Below are 21281 nucleotides of genomic sequence, written 5' to 3'. Positions count from 1 at the left end.
ATCCATATAGTGCTCATTGTAGTTTGCACACAACCTTCGTTTCAGTAGATGTCGTGTATCTCGGAGGAAGTTCCATGTACACTTCTTCTTCAAGATTTCCGTGTAGAAAGACATTTTTTTACATCAAATTGATGTGATGGCCAGTCAAGGTTGGTTGTGAGATATAACAATACCCTTATAGTGCTCAATTTTGCAATTGGTGAAAAATTTTATTGGTAGTCTACCCCGTATGTTTATGTATAGTTTTTTGCCACTAGTCTTGCTTTGTATCTTTCGATCGTACCATCTGCCTTGTGCTTGATAGAAAATACCCATTTGCATCCTACTACTTTATTCTCTTCAGGTAACGAAACTATGGTCCGTGTGTTGCTCTTTAGTAGTGCCTTCATTTCCTCTTTTATGGCTTAAGTCCATTTCGGGTTAGACAACGCTTCTTGAACTCCAGTTGGAATTTAACTTGAGGAAAGTACATGGACAAATGCTCTAAGGGGTTCAGATAATCTCCTGGTAGACACATAGTTGGCAATTGGATACTTTGATTTTCGCTTTTCAATATCAAGAGAATATCTAACCGGTGGCTTGCCACAATTTTCCCGGAAAGGCAATGTATATCCAGCAGAAGTATTCAAGTCACTTATATTGGAAGACGTGTCAAGAATGTTCACCTCAGGGATATTCTCAAGAGGTGGATCTGCATGTACTAAGGAAATGGGGGAACTTGGTTTAGTTGCTGAAGGCGTATAATTTTCTGAAGTTGTATTCTGCTCTGTGGGTCCATCTAGTCTTATGGGATCGATCGTCACTAAGCTTGGTGCTTCATCCACCATAGTTTCACTATTTGGCCAATCAAAGTGCAACCATTTCTGCTCTTCATCTCGTGTCTCCCCTTAAAGAGAAGAAGTGGGGGCTAGGAAAAAAGATTTAAACTCTAGGAATGTGACATCCATAGTTACATAGGTGTGTCGGGTATAGGGATCATAGCACTGATAGCCCTTCTAGTGCACAAGGTAGCCTATGAAGAGACAACGGCGAGCACATGGATCCAGTTTGGTTCTTTGATTTTTGTGAAGATGTACATAAGCTACACACCCAAATACTCTAGGAGGAAGCATTAGGGTTGTAGGTAAAGAGACATGTGATGCCAAAACTTGGAGCAAAGTCTTAAAATTTAAGACTTTGGAGGGTAGTCTATTAAGTAGATGGGCGGCAGTGGACACCGCATCAGACCAGTATTGGAGTGGCACATGCATTTCATATAGTAAAGCTCGTGCAATTTCAAGAATATAGCGGTGTTTCCGCTCAGCTATGTCATTTTGATGAGGGGTCTGAGGACACGATGTCTCATGAACAAGTCCATAGTGTTCAAAATAAGTACGAAAGCGTTGATTAACATATTCACCACCATTATCAGAGCGGAGAACTCGGAGCTTGGAAGAAAACTAAGTTTGGATCATCGCATGGAATGATTGAAACACACGTAATACTTCATCTTTATGTTTCATCAAGTAAAGCCAGGTCATATAGGTACAGTCGTCAACAAAAATGACAAACCAACGAACACCAGAACCAATCGAGATAAGGGAAGGACCCCACACATCAGAGTAAACTAAAGCAAAAGGAAGAGTGCTTTTATTCATACTTAGTGGATAGGAAGTCCAGTGACTTTTGGCTATAATGCAGGTATTACATTTAAGGTCGAATAACCTCGTATTAGAAAAAAGATCAGGTCGTAGATGCTTCAAATAACCAAAATTTGGATGCCCCAAACGTCGATGCCAAAGCCAAATTTGTCGTTCTCTCACATCACTCTGTATTTGGTGAACATGACCTATGCTAACATCTTCCATGTAGTATAGACCCCCCTTTTAGTACCACGCCAAATTATCTCCTTGGTGAGAATATCCTAAAAAATTCAAAATGTAGGATACATTAGGACAACACAATTTAGTTCTGTTGTAACTTAACTAACAAATAGTAATTTATGTGAGAGAGATGGTATAAGTAACGTATTCGATAATTGTGAAGGAGACAGATACACAAATCCGACCCTTGTGACAGGAGAGACAACCCCATTAGCATTGGTAACACTAGTGCGTCATGGTGGAGATGTCGTAGTAAAGTCGGTAGCTGCAAAAGTCATATGGTCTGTAGCTCCGGAGTCAAGAAGCTATGCACCACGATCAACATCATAGGAAGAAGTAACTAAATTAGAACCACAGTTACCTATATCAGAGACGGGTCCTGCATTCTGAGAAGAATCAGCCTGAGGAATCAAGGAAAGGTAAGGTTCGACTGACATTATAGCCACTTTACCCTTGTTCGCATCCACACCAGTTGAGTCCTTCTTTTTCTTTGCCTGCAACTCATACCACCAATCAGGATAACCATTTTTTTTAAACAATTCTCACTTGTGTGGCGCTGGTTGCCGCAATGGGAGCATTTCATTCCATTAGGAACAGTTTGTGACTTAGAGGTTGCAGTGGATTTCCCATGGCTAGAGGTTGCAACAGAGTTTGTGTTGGCTTAACTCAGTTTCAGCCCTTTGGTAGTCAGAACCACGCCTGAGGTATTGTCGGGATCGTTATTGCTCATGACTGCTTGTCAGAGAGCCTCTCTGCGAACATGAGCATAAGCTTGCTTGATTGAGGAAAATGGGCGCATCTGAAGCACATCGCTGCGGATGTTGTCAAGGCAATCATCAAGACCATCAAGGAAAGTGTAAACGCAATCTTCTTAGAGTAGGTTGTTGTAGTGGTAGATATTGGTGGTGCATTTCATCGGATCCGGACGACGGAAATCAATTTCCCACCATAGTCCTTGTAGTTCAGTGTAGAACTTCTCAAGGGATCCACTGTCTTGTCGTAGACGAGTCACAAGTCGCCGGAGTTCATAGACTTGAGAAGTATCGCTACCATCGAATAGCAATGGCATCCCAGACCAATTTTGTGGTGGGAAATCGGATGAAATTGCCAATGAGTGTTGGATCCATAGAGTTTATCAACCATCCTTTGACAATGGCATTATCAGTAAGCCATTTTCGAAATGATGGATCTGCCTGTGGCGGTGGTGGACAATCGTCGTTGATATAACCGAGTTTATCTTTGTCGAAAATGTACATCTCGACAACCTGGGACCAAAGGGCGTAGTTGGAACCATCCAACTTGATATTGATTAGAGCAGTTGAGTTTTCGGTGGTTAAAGTCGAGACTTGGACTTTGGATAAGGCTTCAGTCATTTGGCTGGTAAGGGTGGTGATGATGGAGGATCACCAAAGTTGGTGATAATGTCGGTGTCGGTCATAGCTAAAGGGCACGAATCAAACAAACAAAACTAGAGTTTTTCCAGTGAAGGGAGTCAATGATCGAATTCCTTGCTCTGATACCATATCAGCTTTTTTGGGTTTTTCAGTATATTATTTACATGAAGAGAATACAAAATAAATAAGAAAATTACAGTCCTATTTTTGTCTATACAAATATCTTGGCAAAGATCGTATGGCATGATTCTATATTTACGTCTAGTTGTATCCTTCCTAAGTTGGTTTCTAACAGCTCACGCCAACATATGTGTTTTCAGATAACATCTTTTAGTTGTTTTCACTTGTTTTTTAAGAGTCATTATAAAAAATAATTTTACAAATACTTAGAATAATTAAAAATAAAATATTAGACATAAAATTTATTTTTAAAAATATTAAAAATATTTTAAAAAATAAAGTTGCATTTGATGAGTTGAAAATTCTTGAGAGGATCAATAAAAAGAAAATTTATAATTTTAGGGTTTTATGAAAAATATTATAGATAATAAGAACAATTTAATTAATTATAATTTTCAATTATCATTCTTTCAAGTAAAATGTATTTTAATTTTTCTTTAAAATTTAAATTGTGGGTATCATTTTTTCAAAATTTTTACTCTAATTGTTCCAATTTTTTCAAAATTTAATTATTATAAAAATAATGAGAAAGTTTGAATTTAATTATCAACCCTTGATACTAAAAATAAGATTACCAATGATTAAAGTTAGCAGGTTTTACACGATGAAGATTTGGTTCTAAGTATAATCTTTATTACTTCAAACAATAACAAATATTTGGTAATGGCAATCATTAATGGAAAAGCCAATCATTTTTCCATGGCTAGACATGAAAATAGTTTTCTTAGAACAAGATAATTTTCCTTGTAGCCAAACAGAGGCAAAGAAAGCCCAAAGGGCTGTTGCGCAATGGGCCAAAGAGCCCACCCAAAAAAAAGGCGAAAAAGTGCATTTCCCAGCTCACTCATTCTGCCATTTTCTATGATGGAAGTGATGAAAGAGAAGAAGAGGATCTGATCTTTTTCGCATTTTCTCTCTAGAAATTCTCTCCCTCCAAACAGAGTTTGCGGATTCACCGTAATCAGACCATGGATCTTGCGAATGAGGAGCTGCAATTTCTTTCTATACCTGATATTTTGAAGGAATCAACCTCGATTCCCAAACAATCCCCAAAAGCATTTTATCTGATAACCCTAACCCTAATTTTCCCACTCTCCTTTGCGATTCTTGCGCATTCACTCTTCACCCACCCTCTCTACAGCCAAATCCAAGCCTCAGACCCAAGGCACACCCACCATCAATGGACCCTTCTCTTGACTTTCCAGTTCTGCTACCTCATCTTCCTCTTCGCCTTCTCTCTCCTCTCCACAGCCGCCGTCGTCTTCACCGTGGCCTCCCTTTACACCTCCAAGCCCGTCTCATTCGCCTCCACCATGGCCGCAATTCCGCGGGTTTTCAAGCGCCTCTTCATCACCTTCATCTGGGTTAGCCTCCTCATGATCACCTACTACGCGGTGTTCTCCGCCGCCGTGGTGCTCCTCATCATCGCCGTCGATGTGCAGAGTCCCCTGCTCTTCTTCTTCGCGCTGGTGGTCATTGTCCTGCTCTTCGTCGTCGTCCATGTCTACATCACCGCCCTGTGGCACCTCGCAAGCGTAGTGTCGGTGCTGGAGCCGGTGTACGGGTTCGCGGCGATGAAGAAGAGCTATGAGTTGTTGAAGGGGAAGACGAAGATGGCGGCAGCGCTGGTGTTCGTGTACCTCGTGATCTGTGGAGTCATAAGCGGGGTCTTCGGGGCAGTGGTGGTTCACGGCGGGGAAATGTATGGGGTGTTTTTCAGGATTGTGGTTGGTGGGTTTTTGGTTGGGGTTTTGGTGATTGTGAATTTGATTGGGTTGCTGGTTCAAAGCGTGTTCTACTATGTATGCAAGAGCTACCACCATCAGGGTATCGATAAAAGCGCTTTGCTCGATCATCTTGGTGGGTATCTTGGGGAGTATGTGCCTCTCAAGAGCAGCATTCAGATGGAAAACTTGGAGGTCTGAGGTGAGCTGAATTGAAATGAAACATAGAAAATTATGGGTAAATTTCCATGTATGATGTAAAAAAGGGAAAAACTTTTTAAATGGTGTATGTGATTTTCTTCTTGTTGGGTACTAATTGTATTTTTTTTCTTTGCAATAAATATCTGAGGAAGTCCTTGGTTTTAGTTGTTGGGTTTTGCTCAATTTTTTGGAAAATTCATAACCTAAAGAATTGAATGAGATACCAGAACCTACACGTTGCATGCAAACGTTATTGCTCAATCCTTCTAGTTTGCAACTCTTTGTGTTTAAACTATTGTTTAGTTTCCAACCCTACGCACTTGACAAAAATATGCATGACATATGAAAGAGGTGAAACAACAACAAAGGATCCACAGTTTTGATCAAAAACTGTATGGAATCAATGCACTAAATCTTCTAAAGGAAAACCTAACCCCAAAAAATCATTCCAAGATTAACAACACAAGAACTTTGGGCATTATAAAACTAGTACAAGGGAAACCACTGCCTTGTCCATTTAACAATTATGAAATTGGAAACATATCAGAGGAGGAAAAAATTCCAAAAGGGCAACATAAACTAAAGAAACGCTGCCTTAAGTATATGGTAGCTCGCCCTAACGGTCAAAGAGCTTCTTCTTCAAAGTGAGTTTTAATTGAATAGAAGATCTCAAGCAGCAACAAAACATAAAACCAACAGGTAGAAATATAAAAGCAGAGAAAGGGTAATAATCATTTTACTCTTGTTGTGATGAATGTTGGAAACACATTACTTGATGTTGTATATGGTATTTCTAGTAGGAGCATTTGTTCAAAATATAACAGAGGGAAAACATTTTCTCTGGTATATTTGTTAAGTTTTTTGTTCTTCTCTTATTTGTTCTGTTTCAGAATTCAGTTATTGATGAACGATCCAATTATCTCTGGGTTTATTTTCATATTCAATGAAGAAGTTGAATCTCAAAGTTATCAACATGGATTCAAACCATTAATTGGTAAGGTTAAATTATGGATGAATGTCTGAAAAATGATATAGAGGAAACTAATTAGTAATACCTTTTGGGCTCAAACCTTCTTAACCGAGTGTTCAAGTTGTTGTTCAAGTTCATCCAAGTCCTTAAATTGTATGGAGCTCAAGTCATCGCCGGTGTAGCACTGCAGACTTAGTTGAAGATTGTGTGTCTCATTCCTCATCCTCGCTAGCTCATTATGCAGTTGTTCCTACAATTTTTCAGTGAGTGGGCACAAAAACTAGTCTCAAAATTTAAGAACTTGTACTAATTAGCCATAGTTGGACTAATTATGCAGAATATGAGATGATGACTCCTACCCAGTTATCCTGCTTGGAAATATGAGTTCCAGTGACTCTTTGGTACCTTCTTATGATCTGCTCCATGTTGCAGCAATTCAAGGAAAAAACAAACTATGAGATTCGTCCAATCAAGCAAGTACTTACGAATGAACATGAAATTAGAAGAAGATCATCATTCTACTGTGTTTCTAAAAATGCTAGGATAGACATTAGTTGAGTCCCTAACATTTTTTTTCCTTGGGAAAATGATGAGTTTTTTTAATTGCTTCTCATAATTCACATACAATGTTGAGTTTACTTGAAAGTTCCTCGATCAATCCGTTTATTCAAAATCATAATATTGGGATGAAATGTCGTGGATTATGATGAATTAATTTCACTTTTTATATGCCTTTGTCACATGTAATTTTTACTGAGATTTCATCAAGTTTCTCTCGTGTATTTCACAAAAAATTACATGTGACAAAGGCATATAAAAAGAGAAATTAATTCATCATAATCTATGACATCTCATCCCAATATTACAATTTTGAATAAACAGATTGATTGAGGAACTTTCAAGTAAACTCAACATTGTATGCGAATTAGGAGAAGCAATTCAAAAAACTCATCATTTTCCTAGGGAAAAAAAATGTTAGGGACTCAACTAATGTCTATCCTAGCATTTTTAGAAACACAGTAGCATGATGATCTTCTTCTAATTTCATGTTCATCGGTAAATACTTGTTTTATTGGACGGATCTCATAGTTTGTTTTTTCCTTGAATTGCTGCAGCATGGAGCAAATCATAAGAAGGTACCAAAGAGTCACTGGAACTCATATTTCCAAACAGGATAACCGAGTAGGAGCCATCGTCTCATCTTCTGCATAATTAGTCCAGCTATGGCTAATTAGTACAAGTTCTTAAATTTTGAGACTAGTTTTCGTGCATGCTCACTGAAAAATTGTAGGAACAACTACACAATGAGCTAGCGAGGATGAGGAATGAGACGCACAATCTTCAACTGAGTTTGCAGCGCTACACTGGCAATGACTTGAGCTTCATACCGTTCAAGGACTTGGATGAACTTGAACACTCAGTTAAGAAGGTTCGAGCCCGAAAGGTATTACTAATTAGTTTCCTCTATCTCATTTTTCAGACATTCATCCATAATTAACCTTACCAATTAATGGTTTGAATCCATGTTGATAACTTTGAGATTCAACTTCTTCATTGAATATGAAAATATACCAACAACTTGTTCTGTTTCAGAATTCAGTTATTGATGAACAATCCAATTATCTCTGGATATGAAAAACAATGTTGAGTTTTTTGAATTGAGCAATAACTTTTGCATGCAAGGTGTAGGTTCTGGTACCTCATTCAATTCTTTAGGTTATGAATTTTTTTCTGATTCTAATTGTCCTTTTTTAAGAGGTGGGGATGAATTTTCTAAATTTGAAGGGGGGTTGCCCATGATGGGGTATGGAGACTTGAGTTTGTGAGCAGAAGGATCTTTCATCATATGGTTAGGGCAGGGTTTTTTGTTGCTCTGAAAATGTCATTTATTCTTATCTGGAAGCAAAGAATTTGCAAATGGTCAGTTAAACAAATGGATATTTATGCCTTTGCGCGATTAAGGTAAGGTCTGTCATCCTACTGCTAGGGCGTTCATTATTTTCACATCTTTATATAGTCATCTCTAACTGTCCTACTTTGTTGAAGCAATCACCTCTCACAGTCAGAATAATTCAGCAGAGCATGTTCTTGTTCATATTGTGTTGTGGTTGGATGCATGGGGATGAGCAAGAACTGGGTTTGGTTCATTTTGGGTGGGTTCTGTCCAGTATATGGCAAACCATCTTCTGAATTCTAAGGAACTTCTAAATTTATATATGCTATGATTGATCAAATCATTTTGCCTTTGAATTGCCTCACATTGATTCTTATTCTCTTCAGCAGTTGGCTGGTTTTCTAAACTTCTTTCAGCCATGATTATAACCAGAAACTGCTCTACAGCATGCAATGAAAAATCTACTAGCTGTGACAATAATCTGAAAACAACCCAATGTTTTCATTCATATACCATATTGTTTTTCAAGATGGGATGTCTCGGCTTACAATGTTTTCTAATCTTCTTCAAGAGCAAATTCAATTTCAATTGTACAATGTAGTCCAACTGCTTAAATTCAGTCATGCTCTTGAAGAACCAATTCAATTGTTCGATATATATGAAGCGTCCATCTCCCAAGCAGTGATTTCATCACCCATGCTCAGAAGATGCATTTGGCAAAATAATCAAATGCAAGCAAACCCGTATGGTATTTGTAGGTTTTTCAGAAATCTGGAGAAGAAAATCTAAGCTCTGTTTGGCTCCAGGGATGTAGTTATGTTGTTATAGGATATCACACTTCTGGCAACTCATCGCTGGAAGGAATTATCATAGTTTGCTCTTAGGAACCCCAACGAGGATTTTTCTCGACCTCCTTTCCACTGCTCGGGATAGTTGCTTCACAGCCTCTTTTGAAAGATGGCGAGGTTTGCTCAGCCATAGTCCTCCATCAACAGTCAATGTTGTTCCATTGATGTATTTTCCTTGAAGCATCAAATAGAGGAATGAGATTCTTTCTCGGAAGGCAAGAAAAAGGAAACAAAAGATTGCTCCAAGACTACAGATCTTGGAAAGGCACATGAGAACCTTTTTATTGCAAGCAAATGATTAAAATAAGTAAAATGTCACTTTGCTTTCTTATCAAACATAAGTTTTTGTTTGTCTCAAACCCCTGATGTTCTCAGCACCAATCATAGCAAAAGAGAAAATCTAATGGAAGCTATCTATGAGAATTATGGGAATTGTTTCACGTGTCCTGATAAAGGTGGCCAACTAAATGAATTCCCTGAAAATTTTCAGGGTCTTCTCATCAGTTTGAAAACAGGTTTCCTACTGAAAGAAGAGCTATAGAAACTATGATTTGTCAGTTTGAAAAACGTATTCGATACTTTTTGACAGAAAACAGTTTTCTAAAAGATATTGAAACCGTTTCAAGTTCTCAAATAAACTTTTGTTTTAGAAAACATTATAAAATTATTTTCAAAACCGACTCAAGCAGGTCATTACGTTTATATAGAAGTTTCTGGTTTTAAAAACAAAAATATGAACTGATTGGACACTAACTTGTTTTCATGTCTTCACAATTGAGACACTTATAGGCACATTTAAACCTTTAGTCAACAGCCAGAGCTGTAGGGATGGAAACAACCTCTACTAATGAATTAAGTAAAATTACTAACCTGCATTAGATGCAAGGTACACGGCAGCCATAGCAATATCCCATTTCTCCCCCAGTTTAAACAGAGGCTCATGCTCTTTTGCCTTTCTCACTACGTCCTCAGGTGCAAGTTTACTTAGACCAGCAGTGTCATCAATGGGTCCGGGTGCGATCCCATTCACTCTTATATCATAATCTGTTCCCCACTCCAATGCCAAGCTCCTAGTTATGCTATCAACAGCTGCCTGGTAAAAAGAGAGGATTTAAAAAAATCCAGCAAAGCTTAAGCACAAATTTTAAACATGGTAGCTCATAATCATAACAAACCTTGGCTGCAGAAACATGGATTTGATACCAAGTTGCTGTGTAATGCAGCGTTGCACTGATGTTTATGATTATTCCGCCTGTAGATGGGCTCTTCCCTGGTCCCCCTTTCTTCAGATACTGAAGTGCTTCATGGCACATTGTGAATGTCCCAACAGAGTCTATATCGATCACTGCAGAGATTGATCAATCATTAACAAACAGAGCCAATTCTAATACTCGAAGAGTCGTTATCAGATGAACAAGATGTGGGTAAAATAAAATGCATGTTAAACTGTCATGATGCAATCTTGAAACTTCAATAATCTCCCAGTCACTGCAAATGTACTTAATTTTCATAATTGGAAAGGAGTTTGACATGAAATCATGAGAGGAGTCCTCAGTTTCATCTATGTAGTGGCTGCATTATCTATAAAGGATACATCATAGAGCATTCTGCATTATTCTAGGGAATACTTAGTAGAATATTTCAGAACTAATTGATTAGGAAACTAGAATTTACAATTGCTGACTACTCAATGACTTAAAGAAATGGTTCCTTGACCTAATTTCATATCATAGTTGTTAATGTTGCTTAGAACATAACATGAAACAGCTGTTGATTCAGATCAACTCAAAATGAGCTCGGCTGAACCTCTAGGACATACTGAATCCCAAGCTTGATGACTTAGATACCCAACCTAATTCTTTACTAAAATGAAAATTCAACCACACTTAGAAAGTAAGAATCGGTTGTTCTGTAGAATGTGACAAAACCTGTTTGAAAGCCCTTAGGGGACAAATCTTCAGCTGGCACAAGGAAGTTTCCAGCTGCAGCATTCACAAGAATATCGAGCCTGCCAAAATGCTTGATAGTTGATTCCAGAACTCTAACTGCATCTTCTTGCTTGCGAACATCTCCCTCAAGCCCAATAGCCTGCAATACAGACAAAAAAGGGAATGCAATTCCGAAGTCACACAACCAGTTGTGAATTCAAGGAGCTGGCTCATGTCAAGCTTGTTGGAGAACATTTCCAATAGCTAAAATAAGTACTGAACAATCAAATAATTGTGAATGCCCCATCCAATTGGTTATAGAGACCCAAACCTTCATTTAACATCCTGCAACTCTCCACAACAAAGGTCCCTTTTTAGTCCCTTCTTCGTCATTTGATTATATTACCATCTTCCTTTCTCAATCACACATCTCTTATCATGCCTTGGCCTCTTTCTAGATGACTAAAATGCTGGACACTTGTTCCCAATGGGGGTAAAAGAAAAACTTTGCGATTGATTTTCTGTTGCAACCAGTCCTTGAAACATTGGTATGGTAAGAATATCACTGGAACATAGGCATGAAAAAATTCAAGTACATTGATGAAAAGGATCAGTCGTCGGAAAATCATCTTTTTATGCACAGTAGGCTGGCCTGCAACTGATAGTATTTGGGTTTTCCTCCATCCAGGGTTTTATGGGGGTTTCCTAGATCAATTCAGGAGTCACTGCTAGGGTGGCACAGAGAGTTTGATGGGGAAGAAACCAAGGAAACTCTGGAGGATAGCTCCACTTTTCCTGATGTGTTCCATTTGAGATGTTTTTAGGGAGTGGAGTGGAATTGAAGGTTGGAAATTCTTAGCAAACCCTTGTACTTTTGCTTTTAGGTTTAGCTAGAAGTTGAAACCGAAGCTAAAATCTTAATTTTCAAAGGGCGAAATTAGTACTATAAAAGTTTATATGAAATAAATTGTTGTTTCAGCCATAATAAATCTTAAAGCTTACAGAAGAAGTAAGCTCTTTTTAACTTCTATATTAAGTTCTTTAAATATAGCAAGACATAATAATCACTGCACAAAATTAGAAGGGTGAATTTTCATTTTGAAGGAAAAATCACATCAACCCTAGAAAGTGAAGAAACGCACAGAAAGAACAAAGAAAGTGAGAGAAAGGCACGTAAGCATGTGATCTGAAAAGGCAGAGAAATGATGGAGAAGTGGGAGAAAAAGATTACAGGGATGCCCAGAGAATGGAGAGAGGAGACAGCAGCATCCAGGACTTGTCTCCGTCGACCCATGATAGCGATGGAGGCTCCATGTTTCCCCAATTGCCTCGATATCTCATACCCAATTCCTGATCCTCCACCAGTCAGCAGTGCCACCTTCCCCTTCAGTATATCTCCCCTGAATGGTGACTCCATCTTCCCTCTTTCTCTCTCTCTCTCTCAAGGTAGCTTTCTCTCTTAACTCACTTTGGTTTCTCAGTCTAAGCTGGGTGCTGGGACAATGATGGGTTCTGTTGTCATTACATGCTAAAAATTTGTTTGGTTGCCGAGAATAATGATAGAGAAAATCTGGGAAAGAAAGGAAAGGGGGACGGAATTATAGGAATAGGAAATAAATCTGTGTTTTGAAATGAAAAATTGCTTTAAGGGTGAGTTAATACCAAATTCTCCTCATTTTTAATTAACTTTTAAAAATTATTAGAATAAATATCCAGTATCAACTTTAATATCATTTGTAATAATTCACTCATATAAATATTAGGATTATTTGATAAAAAAAATCGTCAAAAACCCAATTTTGAAAATCCAATCCTCCGTAATCATATTTTAATTAACAGATCTTATTCTTATAACATAAAAATAACTTTTCATTTTTAAACTACAAGGTATTTATGTAAAAAAAAAAATGGTTATTTTTCAAAAACCAACATAAAAAGGTTAAAATCATAAATATGAAAATTATTTCATCATTTTTTACCCATCAATTATAAATATTGATCTAATTATAATATTTATGATATCTTATATTAAAAAAAAAAAAGTTTGTAACTATGTATATGTGTAGATTTCTTTTAACCTTAAAAATGAATTTTAAAATCTAGAAATCTCTTAGACTCGGATAATATTTACGAGATTGAGTTGTTATGTAAAATCTCTGATTGAATTTAAGAAACTTAAAACGGTTCAATAGATTTCTAAAAACTTAACAAGCATTCAATTATTGACTTCAATGGCTAATAATCCCTTCTAAGTTATAAGTTATAACTCATAACTCCCTCGTAATCGATAAGAAAGGGATATTAGAAGTAGCATGACGTATGGATGAATCATCAAGACCCTACATGAAAGCTTTTTGAATATCGTCAAGATAAAGACCTTTTGATTTAGTCCACATAGTACTATCATCCAATTGGACCACGTTACTCTATGGACGAGATTTCACAATAGAGAAGCCAACCCCTAGTTGTTTACTTGTACCTAAATGGGCCCAGGCCCAGTGTTTGTTTGTGGCCTGGATTCATGGCAGCCACCATGGCCTCAGGTCCAGACAAATCGGCTGTCAGCCATTGAATGGCCGCCACCCAAACAGCTCTTTCCGTGGTCTAAACCTGTTTGGCACAAGCAGCAGTCTTCATTGCAGAGAACTTATGGAGAAGGACATCCTGAAAATGAAGCCTTACTAGACATTCTTAAAAATAAACAAATAAATGAAAATTAAAATTTTCTTATTCTATTTTTCATCATAATGTAGAATATAATTGTATACATTAGGATGACAATTTGTGGGTTGTGTTATCACATTTTAAAGTTTAAGCATTCTACTACATAAATCATCTAAACCCGACATGAATACTAATTAGATTAAAAATATAAGCTCAAATAATATGTAATTATTAAATAATTAACACGCATTTGACCTCAATTAATAATCATGTTGAGATATATTTTGTATAATTTTATATGATTACATATTAACGACTTAATTAACTTGTTTATTTAAAAATAAAATTAAAATAAGTCAAATGTATGTTAAATAATTTTAAATTATAATTAAATTAATTAATATTATTAAATTGGTTAATTCTAATCAAACTCACGTTATAAAGATCAACTAAAATACTATCTATTTATTAAATCTAATTGTACTCAATCAAAACCGTGAATATCATACTGGATTCAAAAAATGTTGATAAATCATATTAAAACTTAACACCCCTAATAAACATTCTCCTTGTTTCTTATTTTTTATGATCCAAATCCAATCAATTTTATGATAATCTCAAAATTTATGAGATCTATTTTCAAAATAATGAAAGCCCACGTTTTTCTCGAGGATCCAAAGTTTCTTCTCTTACTCAAACTTTACGCTTTAATCCCAACCCTTTTTTTTTTCTTTTCTTTTTTTTTTTATCATAATCACCTCACATATTGCCCCATGTGTTGTAAAATATATTGAAGACCCATCATTTTCCCTCAAACATTTTAAAGAATCCAAAGTCTTTTTCCTTTTTTCTTCCTTTTTCTTTTTTTAACACGTGTCACTCACTTTTCATTAGTCAAAGTATTCCAATCAAAATTATGATGAGGATTTAAGATACATCAAATAAAATAAAATAAAAGTATAAAAATGTATATGCTTTTGTGCTCAAAGGATATTCCACCATGTCTTGGTCAACCCAATCCCAATTTGACTTACAAGTGTGAACCATACATCTTCCTTTTGAGTTGTTTGGAGAGATCATTTCCCCTTTAAATTATTCATAAATTCAATTTTTTATTTATATACAATAATTGTATATTATATTATATTTTTTGTAATAAAAAAATATTATCTCTTCTTAAATGTTGCTTCTTTCTTTCTACACTTTTCTATACGATTGGCCTTCAACCAACTCACGATGACAGGGCAAAAGATGGAAGGAGGGTGTCGTGGCAAAAATCATAAAGCCCCCATGTTTTTATTGTATGATTGAAAGGTTGAATATGAAATTAATATTTATATAATAATATTTTTAATGTACAAAAAGTAAACTTCATAATAGAGTATTTGGGCTATTAAACCCAATAAAAATAAATTTTTATCAATTGAATTCATATGGGTCATACAAAAATACAACTCCTCAACCATAAATTAAGTAATTAAAAACAATTTTTGAATTTTTTTTTGGCATAATAATTTAACTTAATTGATTCGTGTTTTTAATAGGAAAAAGTGTGTTTTTGTGCACTCATTAAAAAAAATTGTAAAATACGAATCTAGTTTTATAAAATTTAAAATTTATATATTTATTTAAAAATAATTAAGGATATATTTTATAATTATTTTTTAAAATAGTTATGAAAAATAATTTTAAATTATTTTTAATATATTTTTACTTATTTTATATATTTGTATAATTATTTTTTAAAATAATTATTAAAAACAAGTAAAAACATAATAAAATAATATAAAATGGAAAATGAATTTATGTTATTAAAAGTATTTTTTTTATTTTTTTATTTTGGAGAATATAAAATTATTTATGAAAATTATTATAAAACAGATCCTACAAATTTATATATTTTTTAATTATAGATATTATTTTTTATCATTCCATATATTTTCTTCTAAACAATCTTATTTCATGATTATTTTGAAATAAGTGGGTGGAAAATAAAATTACATAAAAAATTAAAAAATATATGAATAAAATAAAATAAAGGGCAATTATTGGGGTAAAAAATTTAAAAATATGAAAAAATAAAATAAAGGGCAATTATTGGAGTAGGTTGAGTAAAAAAAAGTGGTCCAATTAAATATTGTGGGGGCAGCCTACCCCACCCAAAGACCAGAGGAAAGACAGCTTGTAGGTACACCCAAACATTCAAAACTTGTTTTCAGCTTTCTCATAACAGATTGGGCTGGGCCAGCCCTAGGCCCACTAGAGGACAGCAATGAAAAGAAGAGTAGACACAATAGCTCCATGCCTGCCGTCCACCTTTTTTCTTTTTTAGGAATTTTTTTTAAGTTGAAATTTAGGAAAATAAAACTGGGTGTTTGTTTGGATGAGAGTCGTGACTCATGAGACTTGAGAGGGACTGTATTTGTTACTTGCAAAGAAAAAGGAGGAAGGTTAGTTTGAAAATAGGGTTAGGCCTTAATTTTTCTTTAGAAATTTTGGAAATTTTTTTGGTCAACTTGTCCTATATTATTATTTTTGTCATGTTACTTGTGCTAGACTTAATTTAAAAATGTCTGATTAGAAGTTTGTTAGGAGAAATTAATTGACCTGCATAAGTTTCGGGTCAAAATAGTCATTTTATGAAAATAAATAAATAAATTTATATTTAAAATGATATTTTTATTGTCACGAAAAAATATATAGATATTTCTTTTGAAACCATTCCATCTTTATTTTAATCCGATAGATCAATAATACTAGGCTATCATCACGTATATATAAAACATAATAAAGAACCACTCATCCCTGCATAAGAACCAAATATTTATTAAAATAACATAAAAGGTTTAAAACAATTTTTGAGATATCTGATTTAAAAAACTAGACATAATATTTATTTATTTTTAATTATCAATTATAACTTTATTTTTTTAAGAGGATGATGTGAGACTCGTATGATAAAAAAATAAGTCAGGTTGAATATAAATTTTAAAAAGGTTTAAAACTGAAGTTGAAGAGATTAAAATTTTTCTATTAGGGTTTGAAAATAATATTATTATTAAAAAATAAATAAAAAAACCCAAGAAAAGTTTGACTTGTTCCATTCAAGAGAAAATAGAAATATTTTGACTGTTGACTTGTAGCAGGTATTCTAAATTATTTACCGCTTGAAAAGTGGGTGCCCTTCATCTTGGGGTGTATACCCTGTGGGAGGACAGTGGTGGGGTCAGAAGCCTAATCAAAATTCCCAAAGTGTAGGTGGGGAATGGACCACCATGGATAAGCCCTATGTGTCAGGGACTCAGAATAGCATAATCATTGCAGAAGCTGACATTTCCACTTGGTTGCTGGTTTCTTAATTTATTTATTTTTCTGAGTCATGTCACTTTTTTCATAGTCAATAATGTTGCCTTTGTTTTTTTTTTTTTTAAGTTTAATTTTTATTTTTTATTTATTATAAAGTTAACCACTAATCACATTTTCAAATGTCTGTTTCTTGTCTACAATATGATTATACTTCTGTCACTTATTGCAAACACAAGACCCATGAATGATTTCCAGGATTTTGGAAAAATTATAACATTTTTGAAATAATTGAAAAGGTAGTTTTAAATTTGAATTAATAGGTTAAAAATTATGAAATAATCTCATATTTATGAATTTATTTTCTTTCATTTTTTTAAGTAATATATTTTTTTACATAAATATTCTTAATTATTTTAAATATATACAATATATTTAAAAATGATAATGATTATTTTTATAAGAAAATAATTATGACATTTTTTTGTTAAAATTTAGTAAAAAGAAAAAAAAAGAAGAAGGGTTGAATTTATAAAATTGAGTTTCTAATTATCATTTTAATCAAATAATCCTTTTTTTTTTGTTAATGATGAGTGAAATGAGACTACCTAATGACTAGTTTGTGAGAAGCAAAAGATAAAAATTAAGATATCTTTGCAAAATGTACATTGAAATTATTAGGCTTACCAAAAAAAGGAAATAAATAGGTTTAAGTTTATATCGAAACACTTAAATTAGGAGACAATGATGTAATGCACGATACGAGTATCGAACCAAATCCTGTAAACTTATGTTTTTAAAAAAATTAGTAGTTTAATATGATATCAGAGTTTGGATTAATAAAAAGTTTTGGATTTAAACGTTTCCGTGATTTACCATGTGAGGAAGTGTGTTAAAGATATTAAGTCAAAAATCTATACACATACAATGTATTGAAATACCATACAAAAATGGGTATTTTCAAGGGATTCAAATAATTCCAATATAGCTAATTTTTATTTTTAAAAAAAAAAAAAAAAAAGACTCAAGGCTTGGGTGATGAAGAAGGACACATGGCCCCTATTGTCCTCTCATTTATACATTGGACCAGAATTATGAATCTTTAAAAAGTGAAAAAACGTAGAGGGCATGATATTAATATTGGCCCCAACAAATCTAGCCTTTTTCATTGCATTAATAAAGAGCATGGTAAACTTTAAATGAGAAAAAGAAAATAAAAATGGTGAGAGAGAAGTAGAGGTTCATCCTAAAGTTCAGACACGATTTTACATTGATTGACACGGAGTGGCCTAGAAACATCATTTTTCTTTGTATCATGTAGATTCTATTCAAAACAAATTGCTTTCGAGCCCGAAAATTTGGATTGTTCTTGAAATCATCTATCCTAATCACCATCTATTGAAGAAAAAACTTATTATAATGAGTTTTGGTAAAGATTTAAAGTTTATTTGGTAACTGTTTTTTAAAACTATTTTATGACGTTTTAGAAAATAAAAATCTGTTGAGAAATTTAAAATATTTTTAACATATTTTTAATATTGTTTTATATCTGACGTTTTATTTTTAATCATTTTATATGTTTATATAATAATTTTTTAAAACAATATTAAAAAATAGGTGAAAACAATTAAAATATGTTATTTAAAAACACTATATTTTATGTTCTGTATCACAAAAAACATAAAATATTTTTTTATTATTAAACATGTTTTCCTAGTTTTTTGTTTTTTTATGATAAAAAACTATTATCGAAAATAGTTACTAAACAAATCCTTAATATTTATGAGTTTTCATGATTCTGATATCGATTATTAAATTCAGGTTTTGACCATTTTATATGAAATTAATTTTCATTTCATTTAAATAAATTGAATCTTTTTTTATATCCAACATAACTATCATTTAAGTAATCCGTCATTGGATTTAAGAACGATATCATTGCATTTCAACAATTATGATTTATGGTGTGTGACGATGTTTGCCTTTCTAACATTCTCATTTGTTATTTTAAAGACAATTTAAAAAACTTGAATCTATTTAAATATATTCACTATTAGTATTATTATAAAAACGAGTAATATGATTAGTTAACCTAATACTCGTTTGGATATATTTTTTGTTTTGTATTTTTAAAATTATAAAATAACAAATTCTATATAAAATGTAATAAGTATGGTATAAAAATGAACTCTAATGTCTTTAAATTTTTTAAAACTTAAAGTAGTAAAATTATTTTAATATCTTGAATTTTTAAAATTCATTATCGATGTAATTTATAATCATTTTAATATTTAAAAATATAAATAATAAATATATCCAAACAATATCTTAATTGACAACATGAGACACACCTAATAGCAACCAAATACTCATTTATTCATTCACGATACTAGTAATCAATTCCGCTTACTTTTAAAATAAATACAATTAATGAAATATTTGATGATATTTTAAACCGATTAAGGTCAAATGTATTTAACCAAAATATTGAGAATGAAATTAATTTTAATAAATTTAAAATTTAAATTTAACTATCAAATTTTAATACTGACTTAAAATTTGATAAGTATGTAAGGATGCCACACAAATGTTAAATTGTTTACGCAAATAAATAAAATTAATCATAAATAAGTTGGAATAAAATATAATTAATTAAATAAATAAAAATTTGATATGGGTGGGATGTCACTCACTTGTGGGAGTGAATAAATTCCAAAACCTCTAAGTAATGGGTGGGCCCCATGTAACACCCATTGATGAGATGCCATCACGTGTCATTCCACCCACATGTTTTTTGTTTTACACCATCCACCACCTCAACCGTCCACCACTTCCTATGTCCCAACCAATATTCATATTTTTGATTTCTTCCTCACTCCAACTTTCTTATCAAAATATTTATAATTTGTACTTTTTTGTTTTTTTTCCATAAAAATAATATATAGTATTTGATGTAATTACTTGTTTCATACTTTTTATTTTTATTTTTTTATTGTGACATAATTTGTCTATTATTAATATTTTTTTCAATGTTATTTTTAACGTTTATTGTTTAAAGCAAATTTAGAATTAGAGATATATATTTAAAAAAAATTAAAACAAAAATGAAGGGTTGAGATGATGTATTTCACCATTAATGTCAAAATTAATGTTTAAAGGTGAAATATATTAAAAATATTTGAATAAAACCATATTTTGTTGGTGGTGATTTTTCAAAAATATTTTTAATCAAAATTTATAAAATACTTTTAAAAATATGAAAAAACACTTGATGGTGTTAATATAAGTATTTTAATTTAAAAATATTTTAGGAGAATCACCTTTCGAGTTAGTCTCCATAAATCATTATAATTTCGTTTTATTGTCATTTTAGAAATGTTTTTAACTTAAATTTATTTTTTTAATTAAATGTTTGACAATTTTTTAGAAAATATTTTCTAAATTTAAAAGGTCAATTATAGTATTAAAAAAATATTTATGAAAAAACACTTAATTAGTATTTTTCTAAAAGCACTTTTGTGTAAAAACACTCTCAAACACACTCTAGTAATTTTCTAATTCTAAAAACAATGTTTTAGATTTTAAAAAATATTTCCTAATTTTTGTTGAAAACCTAATTAAAAAAAAAAAAACTCTTTTATGTTAAGAGCATTTTTTAGAATCATTGTTTAATGAACTTTTATAGTACATTTAATAATGTTTTTAATTGAAGTATTTTCCTTAAAAGTGTTATTAGGAAAATCATTTATCAAATGTTTCTTTATAAAATATAAGTGATTTTCGAGTGCATTTAACATTATTTATATTCGAAGTGTTTTTAATCGAAGTATTTCCCTTAAAAGTATTTTTAGGAGAATCATCTATTAAATGTTTTTTCAAAAAACACTATAAATGATTTTTAAAGTGAGCTTAACATTATTTATACTCAGAGTATTTTTAGTAAAAATATTTTTTTAAAAGTATTTTTAGGATAATCGTCTATCAAATGTTTCTCCATAAAATATTACAAATTTTCAATATTACAAATGATTTTCAAAAAATAAAAAAAAATGTTTAATAAAATTTATTAAAACCTTTTTTTTTCAAAAACACTTTTTAAATCAAAAGGTTTTTCGGTATTAATACCAAACAGGCTCAAACTTGTTTTTACGGTGATTCTATAAAGTGCTTTTAATATTTTTAATATTTAATTTTTTTATTATTTAAATATTAAAAATATTAGAAATATTTTATACAATTACTATTAAATATACTTTAAAAATGTGTAAAATATAAATATAAATTTTATACAAAAATTTATTTATTTAAAATGA

At 32.5% G+C, this 21281-nt stretch overlaps 2 protein-coding genes and 1 long non-coding RNA gene across 3 annotated transcripts; 1 reads left to right on the top strand and 2 right to left on the bottom strand.

Moving 5' to 3' along the window:
- Positions 1-4290: 4290 nt before the first annotated feature.
- LOC117914126 lies at positions 4291-5525 on the top strand. The gene has a single exon (XM_034829332.1). The coding sequence runs from the start codon at positions 4405-4407 to the stop codon at positions 5359-5361; it is 957 nt and encodes a 318-aa protein (XP_034685223.1). The 5' UTR covers positions 4291-4404; the 3' UTR covers positions 5362-5525.
- Positions 5526-5848: 323 nt separating this feature from the next.
- On the bottom strand, positions 5849-7086 carry LOC117914140. The gene is made up of 2 exons (XR_004651228.1): positions 6691-7086; positions 5849-6581 (listed from the first exon to the last, which is right to left on the bottom strand). It is a non-coding gene; the product is annotated as an uncharacterized LOC117914140 (long non-coding RNA).
- Positions 7087-8698: 1612 nt separating this feature from the next.
- LOC117914133 (peroxisomal 2,4-dienoyl-CoA reductase-like) lies at positions 8699-12605 on the bottom strand. Its single transcript, XM_034829344.1, has 5 exons — positions 12233-12605; positions 11002-11161; positions 10249-10418; positions 9944-10166; positions 8699-9247 (listed from the first exon to the last, which is right to left on the bottom strand). The coding sequence occupies exons 1-5, from the start codon at positions 12416-12418 to the stop codon at positions 9093-9095; spliced, it is 894 nt and encodes a 297-aa protein (XP_034685235.1). The 5' UTR covers positions 12419-12605; the 3' UTR covers positions 8699-9092.
- Positions 12606-21281: the final 8676 nt, after the last annotated feature.

The sequence above is a fragment of the Vitis riparia genome, chromosome 1 (genome assembly GCF_004353265.1).
Source record: "Vitis riparia cultivar Riparia Gloire de Montpellier isolate 1030 chromosome 1, EGFV_Vit.rip_1.0, whole genome shotgun sequence".
Classification (NCBI taxonomy): domain Eukaryota; kingdom Viridiplantae; phylum Streptophyta; class Magnoliopsida; order Vitales; family Vitaceae; genus Vitis; species Vitis riparia.
This window is presented reverse-complemented; position numbering and strand designations above follow the sequence as displayed.